This window comes from Hesperophylax consimilis, chromosome 2 (genome assembly GCF_061612785.1).
Source record: "Hesperophylax consimilis isolate HC1 chromosome 2, BYU_Hcon_1.0, whole genome shotgun sequence".
Classification (NCBI taxonomy): Eukaryota; Metazoa; Arthropoda; class Insecta; order Trichoptera; family Limnephilidae; genus Hesperophylax; species Hesperophylax consimilis.
In genome coordinates, this window is record NC_142837.1 from 17,800,887 (window position 1) to 17,819,090 (window position 18,204).

The window sequence follows — 18,204 nt, forward strand, 5'->3', positions numbered from 1 at the left end:
TTTGACAGTTAAAATGACATAAATATTTCTATGTAGTTTCCAGTAGAGGTGAAGCGTATATACTAGAGCAGATGTTTGGAACATATATGTCAAAGATACTTTCGCACTTTAGTATTTTTTCAGTATCATTTGGCAAAAATATATGTTTACATATAATGTTTTTTAAAACGTAATACGTAAAATTTAGTTTATTTTCAACAACGAGGGTATTTTTTTATTAGCTCCACACAGGAGACCCCGAGGAAAATAATACGTGGACTAATTAGTATTATTTCACAATTTATTAATTGGAAATATTATATACTACGTTTGCGAAACGTTCCAGAGTTGAAGATACTCTCAGTATCTCTCTGTTGTAAGACCACCATTCAGAATTTAAACGTTGCTTGAAATTAGATCTGAATAGCCAGGTACTTCTCCACCTTCTCCCCCTTCTCACCGCCTTCAGCCTTACAAGATACCATGATTGCGGATTCCACTGTCTCACAGTTTCTAGACTCAGTTATGATACATGGAGCAGTCGGGACTCTTGGGCGGTATTTACATAAAACATTAACAAACCTTCCAAATTCATATTTTTCCTATCACCACTTATTGACCTATTCTTAAATATTTGTCCCGCCAGGCTCCAGCACACGTCTCGTCGCAGTATTTGGTACGGGCGATGTACACGCTAGCCCTTTAAATATTAGGAAACCAAATTCATATGATGTTTGTGACCAAATTTGTTCTCATAATAATTAACGGGCCAGGTAGGTAAGTAGGTACAAGTGCGAAATACTGTGGAACAGGTAGTTAGAATAAGTATTGAATCTTACTTGTACTAGTTGTTCTAAGTATCAAGACGAGCTAGTACGACCACCTCTAGTTTCCAGCTGTCAAATCAAAATTTATTGTCTATGGTTTTCAGTGGATCGATAATATAATTTAGCTCGATGTATTTCCCAGTACCTACCTACTGAAGATCCACAATTATGTAAAAAATGAATGCCACTATAATAATAATAAAGAAATCGTGTTTAAATCAAAAATGACTAAAAGTTTTCTGGTCTCCCGAAAACGGACAAAATCTATAGACATTACTCGTGACGTCACCAGTCTCGAACCTTTTTTTTTCAACCAGCGCTGTATTTTGTATGGCAGTCGAGAGGTTTTTTATTCTTATGATTATTTTATTATTAAAATTGAATAACATTAAGTAAAATGGTAGTATCTCGTCACAATGCTATCGTATTGAACCAAAATGCAAAAATGCACCCATGACCGCACCAGATAAACAATTTACCTTTATTAAAAACCTGCATTAAAACGTTTTCGTCGGTTCAAAAGTGAATGTAGACCAGAGTTGAAAATGCATATGTTTTAAAATACCCACAAGAGATGTTCGAATCCCCCCATAAGTTCCTTTACCTCCAAAAGGAAACAAAAATCTATTGAAATTAGAATGTATTTTTAATTACCTTCCCATTTTCGGATTTTCTATTTCGTTCAGACTTTTAAAATAGACTTTTTTGAAAATTTGCTGCGCACGGAAACGAAATATAGTGCGTTCTAACAATTAAATATTTTTTTCGATACGGCTCACAGTGGCTTAAATTTGAGCGCTGGCGCGACATTGACCCCAGATCGGCATGTTCCCGAAATGAATTTTTTTTTACCAATGTGTTCTCAATTAATCACTGACATTAAAAAAACCATTGAAAATAACATCCGAAGCTTACTTACTCGGCACAGAACTGAAATGTTCAAGCGCGCAACTATATTGCTGTATTTTAAAAAATCACTTAAGATATTCTTTAAGATACGTGGTTTATTTAAATAACTGAAAAATTTTTTTTTTTCATAAATTATAACTGTTGCCTTGGTTCAAAGTTTACCTTTTTTTTCCAATTTTTTGCCTTTAATGGAGTAGTAATAAAAATCTTCACGAGTCTTCACGCTAATTTTAATAAGATATTATTGCTGTGTCTTTTTTGTACACGGAAAATTGTTCATCATCACCAACTTTAGCCAGCCACTCCAGTAATTGCAATTTTAAGAAATGATTGTACTTAATTTTCGTCAATTTTTTTTCAAGTACAAAAAAGTGTTCTTAAAAATCACTTTAAGATATTCTTTAAGATACGTGGTTTATTTAAATAACTGAAATTATTTTTTTCATAAATTATAACTGTTGCCTTGGTTCAAAGTTTACCTTTTTTTCCAATTTTTTGCCTTTAATGGAGTAGGAATAAAAATCTTCACTAGTCTTCACGCTAATTTTAATAGGATATTATTGCTGTGTCTTTTTTGTACACGGAAAATTGTTCACTGTATTTTTATTTTCTCTTTTCTTAAAGAATTATAATCTATAAAATACAAACTTAGCGCCCAACTTACAAGCTACTTTTTATAAAAGCATTAAAATCATTATCAGTTTGTTATATTAAGTTGTACAAAAAAATTACATCATTAGAAGATTGCACCGATTTGCAAAAAGACTTATCATCACTTCATGAATGGTGCACACTAAATGATTTATATTTTAATGAAAACAAATGTGCCGTAATTTCATTCACAAAGAACATTAATAAATTCTCAAACACATATCACATTAACAATATCCCTTTAGAAAACACAACTTCAATTATCACTTAGCTTCAATAAACATGTAGATAAAATTTCAAAAAGTGCATCACAAGTATTAGGATTAACGCTAAGAATCACGAATTGTTTTAAAAGTACAGAATTAACTTTAACATTACATAAATCAGTTGTGCGAAGTATTCTCGAATACACATCAACAATTTGGTCTCCCAATTATGAGATTCATAATTATAGGATTGAATCCATACAAAGGAAACTAACCTGTGTAATCGCTTATCGTGAAGGTTTATCTGGTCAATTTGGAACATATAATGACCGAATTTTGCACTATAAATTACATTCACTGACGGTCAGACGTAAACTTTCTGACGTACTACTCCTACACAAAATTATACACGCATCAGTTGATACACCAAACATTTTATCCCAAATTAACATCAATATACCATCAAGAAAATCAACAAGGAGGATGAAAGACATTTTCTATATTAAAGCCTACCACACAAATACAGGATATTTTTCCCCTGTACCGCGAACATTAAGAAATTATAACATTATACATGGCTCTAATAATGAAATCGACATTTTTAATGACCAATTTAAACACTTCAAAAAAAATGTATTACCTTTAACCATATTAAGCTGATATTGTGATGAAGCCCTTTATTTAAAGAGAAGCAACATTGTACCTACCTAATCAGTGTCTCACCAGTACAGGTGTGACAATAACAAATCGTTTATGAACATATTTGTATTTACCTTTCGCCCATTCTTATTTGTTATTTACTTGCATATTTAGCTTACATATTATTATAATAGATTTTTTTTTTTTTTTAAACTTCCGATTTAGTTGTCCGGGTTAAATCTTCCCCAGAGGAAAAACTTAACCCTTCCACTCACTTTTCCACAAATGATCATCTAGTCAATCAACATTATGTAAGTGCATTATATAAGCAAAATAAATACAAAACAATACAAGAACAACAACACGTCAACTCACCAGAGATCAAATGGGAAAAAAAATTCACCGTCTCCAGATATTTTCATATCAGAGGGTTCGGCTCGGTAGTACTTCTAACAGGGCCTATAAATCCTACTGATCCCTCAACATAAATATTTAAAAAATCTTTCGTTATCCTACATGTATTCAAAATGACCGACTTTTGCATCTTTATATATAAATTTTTTGATAGATCTAATACGCCTAAATTTTTAATGAGAGAGCTAGGTATAATGCCAGTAGCCGAAATAACGAATGGTAATATTTTTATAGTCTGAGAATGCCAAATTCTTTTTATTTCGTTTCCTAAATCTGTGTATTTTCTAATTTTTTCATTAACAGATTTTTGAATGTTACAGGAATTTGGAATAGCGACATCAATGATATAAGTTATTTTTTTAATTTTGTCATGTAAAACTATATCGGGTCTATTATGACTAATCGCTCGGTCTGTTAGTATAGTTTTATCATAATATATTTTATAAAATTCGTTTTCTAAAAATGAATTTGGTTCGTATTCATAGTATGGTACTATATTACGGCAGTCAATCAAGTTATGTTTAATTACCAAATTTTGGTGAATTATTTTTAAAACTTGATTGTGCCTAAATGTATACTCGGACGGTGCTAATATAGAACATCCAGATATAATATGTTCTATAGTTTCCGGAAAAGCCAAACATTTTCTACACAAATCATCAATTTGATTTGTATCTTTGATTATATGCTTTCTATAATTTTTAGTATTAATGACTCTATCCTGAATGGCAAGCATAAATCCTTCTATTTCTGCGCTCAACTCTCCAATACTCAACCATTTGTTTGACGAAATTTTGTCAACATACGTTTGGTTGAGATAATTGAAGTGTTTTGCGTGTAAAATTTTATTTGACCAGGAATCTAATAATTCCTGGTTGGGATTTATAAAAATGTTGGCATTCTCATCGTATAAATTTAAAGGTGTAATATTTCTATCTGCCTTGCAAATTATTTTGTGCATTTCTGAGCTATGAGCTTTCCTATGGAAAAAAGTTCTTAGCATTTCTACCTGATTATGTTTCAAAGAAGTTATTTTGACTATACCTCTACCTCCTAAATTTCTAGGTAAATTAACTCGTTCTATAGCTGAATTTGGATGATGGCAATTAAACTTTGTTAGCGTAGTTCTAATTAATCTTTCTAAGTTATCTAAATCTGTATCAGACCATTTAATTATGCCAAATGAGTACGTTAATAGAGGTATTGCCCAAGTATTTATTGCTTTTACTAAATTTTTAGCAGATAGATTGCATTTTAAAATTTTCCTGATCCTATTGTGAAATTTAATCCTAATATCATTTTTAATACTACTATGGTCTAATCTATTTGATTGTGGGTATCCTAAATACTTATAAACCTCATCCCTTTTCATACTAGTAATTTGGAAATTTCTAAATATACTCTCGTCCCCATCTACAATTTTGCCTTTCTCTATATGGATCGTTCTACATTTATCTAAACCAAAAGTCATTTTGATATCATCTGAAAAGTTTTTAACTACCTCGATCATTTTCTCTAAATTTTGTTCAGAATTCGAAAATAATTTTATGTCATCCATATATAATAAATGCGAAATTGTACTACTCTCCCTTGTATTACCCTTAACTTTTATTCCAAACTTGCTTTTAATTAACATTTTAGATAGAGGATTCAATGCTAAACAAAACCAAAGAGGACTCAATGAGTCTCCTTGAAAAATTCCTCTTTTAATTGAAATGCCCGGTATTACTATTTTCTTACCTTTTAAATTGATAAGTAAATTGGTATTCCAAAAGGACATAATATTTTCCAAAAAGCTAATAATAATGGGGTTAATTTTATATATATTTAATACTTTGATCAGCCACGAGTGCGGGACACTATCGAAAGCCTTTTGGTAGTCTATATAGCAAGTATGTAAATTACGTTTTCGAGTTTGAATCTGTTTTAGAATTACAGAATCAATAACTAATTGTTCTTTACATCCCATATGTTTTCTGCGACAACCTTTTTGTTGTTCAGATAAAATATTTTTTTAATCTAAATGAGTATATATTAAATCTGTTAAACAAGAGGTCAAAATTTTGTATATTGTCGGTAAACATGTAATGGGTCTGTACTGAGAGGGATTATTAATATTTTCGCTTTTGGGTAACATATAAGTAATGCCCTTAGTTAGAAAATTTGGAAAATAATATTAATATTAATATTACTTACATTTTCCTTTTGTTACTATTTTTGTTATTATCATTTTGTTATTCTTATGTATTTAAACATCCATGTATGTAAATTTTTGGGCACCATGCCTGTTTTATGTACTTAAATAAAAATAAAAATAAATAAATAAATCAACATTTCAACTAATAAGAATTAACAAAAAATAAGTGGTATTTCTTATTAATACTTAAAAAAAACATCAATGATGCCAAATGGTCGAACGCCGAGAGCGATGTCGCGCCAAATCATCAAAAGTGGCCACTGTGCGGCTGGATAATTAAGAAAATAATAATAATATTTGGATTTGTATAGGGCGTACTGTACAGGGCCCGCAGATACTTTAATAGTACACAACTGCTGACCCTGTACAAATCGCAAGTGCGTCCTACTGTCGAATTTGGCAGCCATCTCTGGTCCGGAGCACCTAAAACCTGAAAAAAACCCTTGACTCTGTGCAAAAACGGGCGGTCCGTTTGATAGATTCCCCAATCTTAACAAACGCACTGCAATCTTTAGAGCACAGGCGTCAGGTAGGTATGCTGTCCTTGTTCTATCGGTATTACAATGGAAGATGCTCTGAGGAACTAGCGTCATTGATCCCTTCGGCACCGGTGCGTAGTCGGGATACACGCCGAACGCGCGCCCAACATTTGTACACGGTTGACGTTTGTCACATGAGAACGGGTCGCTTCTACGATTCGTTCTTAAGTTCAACAGCTCGGCTGTGGAACGAACTGCCGGCCTCTGTGTTTCCTCCCTACTACAACATGGGACTCTTCAAGACCCATGTTCACTCCTTCCTCTCCACAAAAAGACCCTCCACACAGCATCCCCAAAGATGACATAGGCCCTGAAGGAAATTATTTTCTTCAGGGCCTCCTGTGTGGAGTTAATATAAAAAAAAAAAATGCCGTTTTTGTGCAAAATCACCTCAAGGGTGCAAGAAATGCCCAGAATCTCAGCATTTTCCCCACAAAACGATTCTTAAAAGATTAAGATTGTAAAATCTTAGAAATTCTCAGCAATTTTGGAAATTCCTCACGAATTGGAGACCTTGATGTGGATTTTGTAGACCATAGCTATGTTACTCACGCACAGTGGTTGTGATGAATCGGCAGTTCAGTCGTACCAACCAAATGGTGTGTTTTAATTGGATGGGGTTTTATTAGTTTTGAATGACTACATTCTACGTATAATAATATATGATAAAACTTATACATTCATAATCAGCGTTTGTTGATCTAAATGAATATATATTTTTAAATAAGGAAGAGTGTCCGGGGGTGGGTTTGTTTTTAAACAATTCAAGGACGGGTTGTTTAGGAGAATTTGAACAATTCATCAAATTTCATCGTTCATTTTCGGGTTCTGTGAAAGACTTATTCAAGTTCTGTTTTTATATCATTGTAGGTTAGTTGCTTGAAAAAACTGAAATAAAAACAGAACTTGAAAAAATCTTTCACAGCACTTGAAAATGAACGTTGAAATTTGATGAATTGTTCAGATTCTCCGAAACAACCCGTCCTAAAGTTTTGATCCAAGATCACAGTCTACATGAGATTTTGAAAAAAAAACACATCTAATCCCCTTTTCCTCCCCTTAATGCAGAATGTTGACACTTCCTGGAGACATTTTGCATACTCAAATGACGTTCAAAATAAAGAATAATTACGATCAATTACAAACTTCATCTGATTTTGAAAAACGATGTGTCAAGGCCGGGCAACGCTCGGGACCACTGGACCAGCTAGTATACAATAAAAAAACTTGATGCAATTATCTACATAAGTAATTATAAAGTGGTTGATAGCAGGGAAATCGTAAAAAAATAAATGCTCAATGTTTATAATTTTTACAAAAAGTCTCCATGCTATGAAAATTACTTATATATATATAAGTATATTATATATTATATTATACCTATATTGGATATGAGTATGTAATGTACCTATATTATACATAGGTATATTATATATTACATATTATTACTAGAGCGAATGAGCGAAGAAAGGAGAAGGAGAATGTATGACGCAAATGCGAATGGTAGTTGAAGTCGGGGACGCCCTAGGAAGACATGGCACGATCAAGTGGGAAAATTAAATACTTGAGTCGGGCTATGTCAAGAGTCAGAATAATAGAAGAGTATGTATGATTGTGAATAAGGCAAGAAGTGTGTGCCAAGACCGAGTTGTTTGGCGGTCCGTCCTCTCTGCCTACCCCTGCAGGGAAACGGCGTAATCTTTAGTTAGTTAGTTCATATGATTATTGTATGTTACACAAATAGGAAAGTATTTTGTCACTTTTTCGCCATAGACAGAACAGGTGGTCATTTCAATATATATTTGAAGGTTGTTTACATTTGATATTAATTAGTCAATTGATAGAGATCTAAAAGATCCTTCGTTTATAAGAGATGCAGCTGATTTACTGCCGTTTGGTCGCAATGCTTCGTTCACTTTCCACTTTTCTTCATCGATAAAATATTCCCTGAAAGGAAAAAAAATAATTAAAAGAATCTTGGCAAGGCAAAATTTTTCGGTTATTTTAAATCTACTGTTTTATTGGCATAACAACCTCATGTCTTCCATTTTCTTTCTCCAATCCTGTTTAATATCGTTTATCGGCCCCGCCTTGCCTCCGTATTCTTCGGGAAGCAAATCTTTTGGTACAAATTTGTATAGCGTCTCAGAACCTGGCACATGAAAGTGAATCTGAAAAAAAAACAAAACTTTAAGTACTTACCTAAATTATTTTGCTGTTTGAAAGTCAGAGACATTGCTACTCTAGATATTTGGATGCAAAAAGAAGAAAAAGATTCTGTGGGTTAAATAACTTTATCCCATCGATGATATTCATCTTTTCGAGATTAATATGTCAATCAATAGATATTTTTATAGAGTACTAAAACCATAAAGCAAATTAAAATTGTGGAGAAAAAACAACAATTATAAGTTGAATTCATTGTGATAACAATATAGACTCCTGGTTCCTACCGTGGAGCTATAATCTCATCACTTTTAATTTAATTTTCTTACTAATAATAAATTATTACTCAACAGCCTCTGAAGTAAAGGCTCATCACACCAAAACCACCTTGACCCAGGCCAGGACCCTGAATCAAGATGGCCGCGTATTTATAAAATCCTCACAATTGATCGATGGATTACACTTACATATTTAACGAGCTCTGGATTGATCATCGGCTTCACGATGGAGAAGAGTTTGTCCACTATCGGGAAGCAGTTGATGACATGCACTTGTCTCAGTCGCACGGGGTGGGCCTCCTAAATGGTTAAGGAACAATATTACCTATGTACCACTTGTCGGATTTATTATGGCTCATTCACGGCTATTTCATAAACGACCTCTACTATTTATAGGATGGAGCACAGCGAAATTCTAAGTGGCAGGACAGTAAATGAACACTTAATTTTACATAATATTGCAGGAAAAATATGTTTCTTTTATGAATTTTCATGAAAAAAGGGTAGGTAATAATAACTGCTTTTCTTCTTATTTTGGTGTCTTCGAACGCAGATAAAATAACAGCATACCTGCAACAACCGATAATGCATTCTCATTTGTCAGGCTTATAAAATCGGTCAAAATGAAAATTTAAAACACTGGTAATGCTAATAAGCATGTGCGCCAATGTTTTCTGCAAGTGGCTTGAATGCTAATTTCGTAATATTGTGACGGAAATTAATTGTTAAGGCGATGCCATACGTAGTAATGCAAAATCATGTGTTTTTGGTTTGAAAATTTGGTGAAAATACTGCGAGTAGAATACATCTAGGCCTTTGAAATATTCGAATATTTTTTAGATAGATAAGTCTTTTTATAAGCCCAGAAAAAAAAAATGTATAAAGCCTATGAAAACTGCTTTAAAGTTCAAAATCTCCTACTTACGAACCCATTTTCGGTTATGATTTAATTGTATAATGTGGCAAATTAAGTTATATATAAAATGATCGGAAAAAAATTTAATATTTATGCCTGAACATCCACAAAATAAAATAAAAGGCACTTTTTTGCCATGTTTTTTTCTTGCATAAATCAAAACAGGTGGATGGTGTTAAGCGGGAATTTAAACCTTATCGCCATCTACGTAAGGGTTGTTATTGATAGCGACTCAATTTAAAATATAACACGACGTAGTGCATCGCCTTAAATTAATTCATTTTAGCCAGTCGTCCCATGGGTCAATAAGCAATCGACATAAACCAAATGCACTAAGTTCCACACTGAACTGCTCTGTAGGCCGTTACCCCACTATAAAGTATTTTATTTTCTGTCCAGGGTCTTACAGCATTCGGTTTAGATCGATTGTTTATTTTCCACTTACCTAATTAATAAGAATACAAATAAAAAGTAAATACATTGTACACTCTTCACCTCATTCAACTAATTTCTAAAAAAAGAGAAAGCCTAGTTTCATAAAACTAGCAAATTTTACACCCAATGTTCAATTTATTTAAATTACAGTATATTATATTGTGCATTATTAGAGTTCTTCTTCTTTCGTAAGGTGGAGATAACTTAACATGGAGTAATTGGGATTAACGGATAATGAAACAATCTCCACATTATCCAGTCACCTAAATTAAGTCCGTCCAACACTCCATCCAGCCTGTGAAAGACCACGCTATAAGCGCGCTATATTTTCGTGACTTCGCCTATTTCAGCATATCGCTCACCATACATTCCCATTGGTAGTGTATGACGAGCAATATGCTGAAATAGACCAAACCATGATGCGTATAGCGTAATGTGTTGACTACCTCCTACGTGTTTATAAAGCCGTTTTTAAATCGTCTCATTGACGCCTCTTCAACACAGTCACAAACCTACCTGAATCTAAGCCATGCACTGCACTCATGGTTGGCAGCACCATTTCTGTTTATTATAAAGAAGCCCCTTTTGTTGATGATCCCACTTCTTTCCATTATTGCTAGTAGCCCAGCTGAAATGTCCCCGTTTTATAAATCGTCTTATTGACGACTTTTCAACCAAGCCAAAAACCGACCTGAATATAAGCCATGTACTTTCTCATCGTCGACAGCACCATCTTTGTGACATGTCTCAGGGTCGTTCCGGCCACATCGAAGATCGGCACTTCCCCTTCTGTCAGGGGGAACTCAGAGATGATCCTGGTGTCTGCCATCATGAAGAAAGTCTTCACGTTGTTGTTGAAGTAGTAGTTGTCGGCGTCCGAATCGATCAGGCGGTATAGGAAGACTCTGTAGTTCTCTTCGGTGGTCTTAGGCAGAGGAATCATGTCACTAGAAGAGAAAAACATACAATTTTAGAAATCTTCTTCTTATGGCGGAGGTCAAAGTGGAATGCTGATGTAAAAGTGTTTTTTCAGGTTTTTTTTTGATTCTCTAAAATGTGCCATTTTTGATTTGCCGCAAAAACCACATGTTCACTCTTATTTGTGAATTCGGGGGCGTTGCAACAGTAACGCCGAGCAACGTTTGTGGCAGCCGTCTTACAAGGCATTGGCGTTTTCTGTCAGAATGATGTTGTAGCCAGTTAGAAATATACTGTTGCTGTCCATGAGCATGGACCAAAAAAACCCCGGACAGAGCATTAGTGCGATTTTGTATGAATGGCATTTAATCAAATCTAGGGTGAGGGAAGATTGCCTGGCACCCATCTTTTAGCGTATTTTGAACCGATTTGTATGCAAAGTGGTGCATAATTAACTATTATTATTTTATTTTTGTGATATTTATTTTCATATTTATTATGAAGGTTTCAAAGAAAAGTAAACATTTTCAGCGTTTAAATTATTTCATTGAGTAGAGATTTGCAATGCAGCTTTACACGGCAAGGGCATTTATGAGGGAGCTTAGGGGGTTTTCCCTCGCTCCCCCAGAGTCGAACCCTCCCATGCGAATGCTATAGGTACGCCACTGTAATGGCAACCAACTTACAAACTGGTTTATAAAATACTGCATTCAAATAGGTAGGTGTCGTACAGGCTAATTGATGACCATATTCATTAAATATTTATGAATCACATCGACCGAAGACAAGCATTTGAAATATAAATGTTATTCTATATAAATAAACATTAAACCTACATCATATGAAAACCAGTATTAATAATCAATTGGCTAAAAGAAAATGATTACTTTTTAATTAGTCACTTACGTTACAGTAAAAACTTGCTGTATTTCAGGAGACAAGGGATCTCTGTTGCTGAAAATCTCAGGGGCTTTAAATCTCAGCGTGAAGTATTTGTCGATCACAGTTTTAGTTACACGTAGGCTGTGCTCACAGCAAAACAGGAACCTTCGTATCAGCATTTCATCTGGAAACAAAATACTACCTTATATAATGCACTTGCGAAACTGCATTTTGTCTTATTATGCCTACTTCTATTTTTTAAGTAAAAAATGGACTGCAAAGTCGAAAAGTTTTCACAAATTTAGTTAATTATATAAATATAACCACTCGAACGATCGCGCGTCAAAAAACTTTTTTCTCCGATTGCTCGCGGTTTTTTGGCGACGAATTTGAATATTTTCCGCCAACATTAAAAAAATCAAAACTCCGAATTTTAATACGGAGACATAAAACTGATTGTAGTGCTATACAGCCAATGAATTCACCTATATTTTAATAATTATTCTATATTTTTAGAATTGATAGATAAATTATTAAAAAATCTTAAACTTTATAAATGCGCGAAATTAGCGTTTTTGTGATTTGAAATTGCCGCCAGTGGCAGTTTTAAATATCTTTATAGAATATTTTCTACGTTTTTATGTTCTCTATGGCCTGTTTGATAACCACAAATGCAAGAATGTAATAGAAAAATAATTTTTTGTACGTTATGCTCTCTTCAAAAGTTTGGTTAGAAAATAATTTTTTAAAATTTGAGTTTATTGTTTATTATTGTTTATTGTGGTATTTTAAGTAGGTACATAGTTATCTATGTCCTAATACAATCCTTATATACATATAAATATACATATAATTATGGTAACACATTTAAAATGAATCAATCACATATTCATCACAATTTGAGTGCGTGACGTGTCAAAATTGAAATCACTGTATTATACTATATAATAAATTTACCACTAAAACTGGTATAACGTTAGGAAGATACATTAACTGTCTACAATTATTAATAAGCATAGTCGCCGTGTTGGCTTTATTTTATTCATTTGATGAATTATACAGAGAGCCTATTTCACGATGTCAAAATCATGGTGCTACTTTTTAAATAATTGTAAATTAGAACTGGAGATTTGTAACCATGTTTTTATATAACGTGCAAAACGAGGAAATAAGGCTGAAAATGAGATATATATCATAGATATAAACATTGCCAATATTTCAGGGGGATACTTTGAAAGTTGATGAAATTCACCAATATTTGACGAAAAATCATTTCTGACAGCTACCTTAAGGTCAATCTACATAGAGTAAATCGGAATATGTAAAATGATGATAAATTTGTATATATATCAAACCTTTGTATGACCGTAGAATGCAAATAAAATCATAGTGATAATTTTATATCTAAACGCAAAGGTATCGAAAAAAATGGGTGAGGGGAAAATAATTGATGGAACCAATAATTGATTTATTTATTAAGCCCTAATATCCTTTTAAATCAATATTACAGTTGTATGGTTACAATGAAAGAGCAGTATATTGATTTAAACATTGTTTACACACTTTGTCATAATAAAAATGTATTCAGTTTATTGGTTTATTCATAATTTAAGAAAATCAATACATAATAATATCATTGTGCCTCGCTATAGAGTGAGATTCTGAGTATCGCTCTGGTGAGGGACCACCATTCAGAATTGAACATTGCTTGAATTGGCTTAGTTATGTTTAGTGACTAGATCTGGAAAAGCCTCTTTACAGAAAAAAACTCAAAAAGACTCACAAAGCTCGTAAGACTTTATACCCGCACTGGCCGCTTTGGTTTTGATCATCTGGACGAATCCCAAACGGCCTTTATAGCAGAGTAAGGATTCATCCAGAGAGATGTCTTGCTCGGGCAGGTATAAAGTCTCAAACTTATTTGAGAGGTGGTCCAAGACGGGCTGAATCTTTTGTAACCTTCGCACAGATAATGGTGCATCAGAAGAAAGACTTTCATTGTTGGTGAAGTGAAGGAACTTTTTAATTAGAAGAAAACGATTATAATCCATGGCTCGGCTGAAATAAGGCATGGCGGTGAGTTTTTTTGAATAGAAGTAGTCTTTTTCAACAGGAAGGGGACTAATACCTTGATACATTAAAATTGCCAAGAATACATACATTTCCTCTTTATTCGTGGGAGCCCATTTATTGGTACGCGCATGACGCTTAAATTGTTTTTTCGCAATCCATTGATCTGCATACCTGTTGGTCTCTCTCGCGATCAGTTCAACGAAATCTGCATCAAAGATTTTAAGAAAGGCATCCACAGGTTTGCCCATTTCGTCGGTATTGAAAGTTGGTCCTGGCGTGCCTGTGAAAGTCTCCCTTATCCCAGTAAAACGTAAGATATCATTAGACCAATCGAAAGAGTAACCTTCAGGCGGCAGAATCGAACGCATTGCCTCACTATCTACCTGGTCTTGTCTACTAAAGTCTATGGCCATAGCTCATAGTAGTAGTCTCATAGAACACGTTGTGTCTCCCTTGGTGCCATTGTGAGAAATATAATGTACACGGTGTTAGAAAGAGAAAACAAGGAGAAAGAAAGGTTATCAGTAATTTTAGTTAGAAAAAGCGTCAGGTGAGCTATTTTTAATACTTTGTTTATGTTCGCCTTAAATATATTATAATGTTTATTTAAATAATAAAACTTTAAAGCGTATTTCATCACCTTTAAAAAACAGTTTTAGTTTTCGGAAAAGTTCAGAAATATTCTATTTTTTTTTGATTTTATAACGAAGAGGAAATAATTTGACCATCTAACAGAATATGCCAGAGGCCGAGGGGTTAATACATAACCATTTTTTAAATTGTTAGTTACTACTTTTTACCTAATATTTTAACCCTTCTTCGTCCAGCAGTCAATCTTTACTTTTTTTTTAAATATTTTTTTTACTATGGCGACTATTTAAACATTGTACATATAAAATATGATGTTAAATATATGTATAGTAAGTTGTATTTCTTTCCTCACTATTGACTGGGGTGACCTGTGCTGGGGCGGACTAAAGTTATTCATTTCTGTTTTATTAGTTTTCTATGTCGTTTTTTATGTTTTGTTCAGAGTTTTTTCAATAATCTCTTTCAGCCAATTGATAGATATATCTTATATATATTGCTTTACAGATCGATTACTGATGCCTTTTTTGGGATTTTATAAATTGTAAATTATGAAATTTAAAAAAAACTACTTAAATATCGTACAAAACTCTCGTTTGGGGCGTTTAGGAGATGTGTGCATGCAAAACACTGTATCATTTTCATTATACAATGTCAATAATACGCAATATGCGTAACATACAAGTATAAACAAACATAGTAAAATGGATGGATATCTGAAACAACAAGTTTTGGTCGGATTTTTGCTCATAGTAGATTCCACACTCATTATTCTGTTTTTTTCTTCTTTTTTTGATAGCTTGATATTTCAAAGTTTCATAGCCTTAAGATAGAAAAAGCTGTTCAATTTTCATGTAACCTGAAATCACTGTTTGAGATTTGAGATATTCTGCCATCTTCAGTTTTGAAACATAGAGGAATGTTCTTGCCGCAGAGAGTTACGATGCCATGCATGTAACTTTTCTATTTATTATGTACATTTATTAGTCGTTTATGAGAAAGTAGGTAAGATTAAATCATTATGCATTTATGTAAGCGTGTTAATTAGAAATGTAGTATATAAATGCAGAGGTGACGCAGCGGGAGTTGACTAAAGTACACAAGCTAAGAATTGATTTGTGGATCGGTATACGCTTCCACCGGCAAGGAACAGCTCTTCGTCTTTTTTCACTTATTGTCACTGACAGAAGAGCGGCAACAAGTGTGAGGAATATTGCTAGGAAGCTTACAACGTGTCCTATTCAAATTGTTTCCATTTCGATCATGTGGAGGGCCGGCCCTATGCAAGCGCGATTGATGCAGACCGCTCCGTGTGCTGTCTTGTTAAAGCGAAGCTTAATGCTAAAGCACTTAACCTACAAAAAACATATACAGGGTTTTTCAATAAGAGGTGTTATTTTGATATTCGATCGTAAAAGATCAATGGTTTCGTTGCTTGTGTGGCACGTAGCGCCGTCTTGTTGAAAGCAAACGCTGTCCAGATCAATACCATCCAATTCCAGCCATAAAATATCATTAATCATCTCTCGATAGCGATCCATTCACCGTAACTGTTGCTCCAGCCTCATTTTCGAAAAAGTAAGGTCAAATGACTCCGCCGGACCATAAGCCGCACCAAACAGTCACACGTTGAGGATAGAGAGGCTTTCAACAATAACTCTTGGGTTTTCCGAGCCCAGATGCGACAATTTTGCTTGTTGATGAAGCCACCGAGGTGGAAATGGGCCTCATCACTCAAGATGATTTGCATTTGATTCACTCAAGTGAATTTTAATAATTTCAATGCGTTGTTGAAGCGTGTATCGTTCCATTTTTATTAATGGCGTAGTTTTTACTTGTCAAATGTCAAAAAATGACAGCTTCAAAAGTAACATCTACCGAAATAGCGGGCTATTCAAAATAACACCTCTTATTGGAAACTGCACAAATTATTAGCGAAGCTTGGACCAATGTCACTGAAGAAGTTATTTATATGATTAGTAATTATATTTGGACTCTCTTCCATTGAAGTAATAATATTATTAATTTTCAATTTTTTTATGGTAATTTGTTCCTTTTGTAGATTGATAGCCTCCTTTATAATCTTCCACTGTTGTTTAATGTTACCATTGACTTCATCCAATTTTCTTCTGTAGTATGCTTGTTTTCTTGTTTGTATTATCTTTGTACACCAATTCCGATATCATTTAATAAAAATTTAAAACAACTTTTTAAAAATACAGCATTATAGCTAAGATTATCTGTGACAGTATCACTTGATAAACTTTTTTGCCTAATAATACAATTATTTACAAAATAAGTAAAAACCAGTTTTGTGCTTGAAAGCGAACGTTTCTAGGCTCCGTTTGTCAAGCGATTTTAATGCCTATTACCTACAATATAAGGTATACCAAGAATATACATATTTTGGCTTGTAGCTTCTTCTTAGGCGCCAAGGAGCCAAGGCTCCGATAACACCCAACACAACGCCCTTGTGATTTTTAATAGCGCCAGGAGCCGTTGGGCTCAGTGCCGGCCCTGTTAAAATTGTTTGTGCATTCCGTTGACGTTTTAGAAAATATGCTGCATCCACTTTATTATTCAAGCAAGCCTTAAATGGACTAGATGGCTTACTTTTACTAGATGGCTAACTTTTACTAGTTGACTAACTTTGACTAGGTGGCTAACTTTGACTAGGTGGCTAACTGTGACTAGTCGACTAACTTTGACTAGATAAATAACTTTGACTATGTGGTAACTTTGACTACGATTCAGTAAAGATTCTTTTTTCAAAAGTGAAATCGTCGTGTTTATTTGAAATTTCTTATTCGCATTTTTATATTATGGTACCTACTACCTACCTGCATGAAGAAAGTTAGAAAAAAGAATTGTCTATGAGATAGTGTCATCAAACTTACAAATCGATTAATTAAATAAGAGAAAATTAGAAACACACTTTTTCGGACGCGAAGTCACCTAACTACTGTATATATTTATATATATTAGTTAATTGAGAAATAACAGATTCAAATAAAAATTACTTGCACTCGCCCGGATTCAAACCCGCGACATCTGGATTCGCAGTCGATACTATTGACCGCTCTACCACGGAAGTCATACAAGTTATTCAGTATTTATTTTACCAATTCATTACCTTTACTGCATTTTAGCGAAGCCCATTTACTTACGTCACAAATTAGAACAGGTAATAAATAAAGTACTAACGAACCCATTTGTTGCGGGAGATGAGGTTGAGTCTTCAACCATTCTTCGATAGCCTTAACATCATCTGCGCTCGCTTCTACCGGCACTTTCCCCTTGTTCATTTTGCCTAATTATTATACAGGACACGTATAAACTAAACTAATTAAATTAAACACTTATCACGCGATGTAACAACTCAATTCACAACAAAAACAAGTCTAAAACTTAGTCAAATATACTATAATAAAACTGTTTTTGATAGGTAGATTCTTTGTCACAGCGAATATTTTATTGTAAACACTGTTATATACAGTTTTAAAATTATTCTATCAAGTTTGTTTACGTATACAAATATTTTTGTAAGGAATGGTTTTGAGTTAAAACCAAGGCACGTTTCACAGCGA

The 18,204-nt window shown here is 33.6% G+C and overlaps 1 protein-coding gene across 1 annotated transcript; it reads right to left on the bottom strand.

The window, feature by feature from the left end:
* Nucleotides 1-8,146: 8,146 nt before the first annotated feature.
* On the bottom strand, nucleotides 8,147-18,204 carry LOC149425762 (alpha-tocopherol transfer protein-like). The gene is made up of 6 exons (XM_089644754.1): nucleotides 17,826-18,204; nucleotides 11,981-12,140; nucleotides 10,848-11,103; nucleotides 8,995-9,105; nucleotides 8,396-8,532; nucleotides 8,147-8,308 (listed from the first exon to the last, which is right to left on the bottom strand). The coding sequence occupies exons 1-6, from the start codon at nucleotides 17,920-17,922 to the stop codon at nucleotides 8,191-8,193; spliced, it is 879 nt and encodes a 292-aa protein (XP_089500880.1). The 5' UTR covers nucleotides 17,923-18,204; the 3' UTR covers nucleotides 8,147-8,190.

Excerpts from the sequence above, each read along its gene's own strand:
- LOC149425762 (XM_089644754.1), bottom strand. The coding sequence starts at position 17,922 with ATGAACAAGGGGAAAGTGCCGGTAGAAGCGAGCGCAGATGATGTTAAG. Across the intron at positions 9,106-10,847 it reads AGTACATGGCTTATATTCAG|GAGGCCCACCCCGTGCGACT; the intron begins GTCGGTTTTTGG and ends TTAACCATTTAG. Across the intron at positions 8,309-8,395 it reads AAGAAAATGGAAGACATGAG|GGAATATTTTATCGATGAAG; the intron begins GTTGTTATGCCA and ends TTTTCCTTTCAG.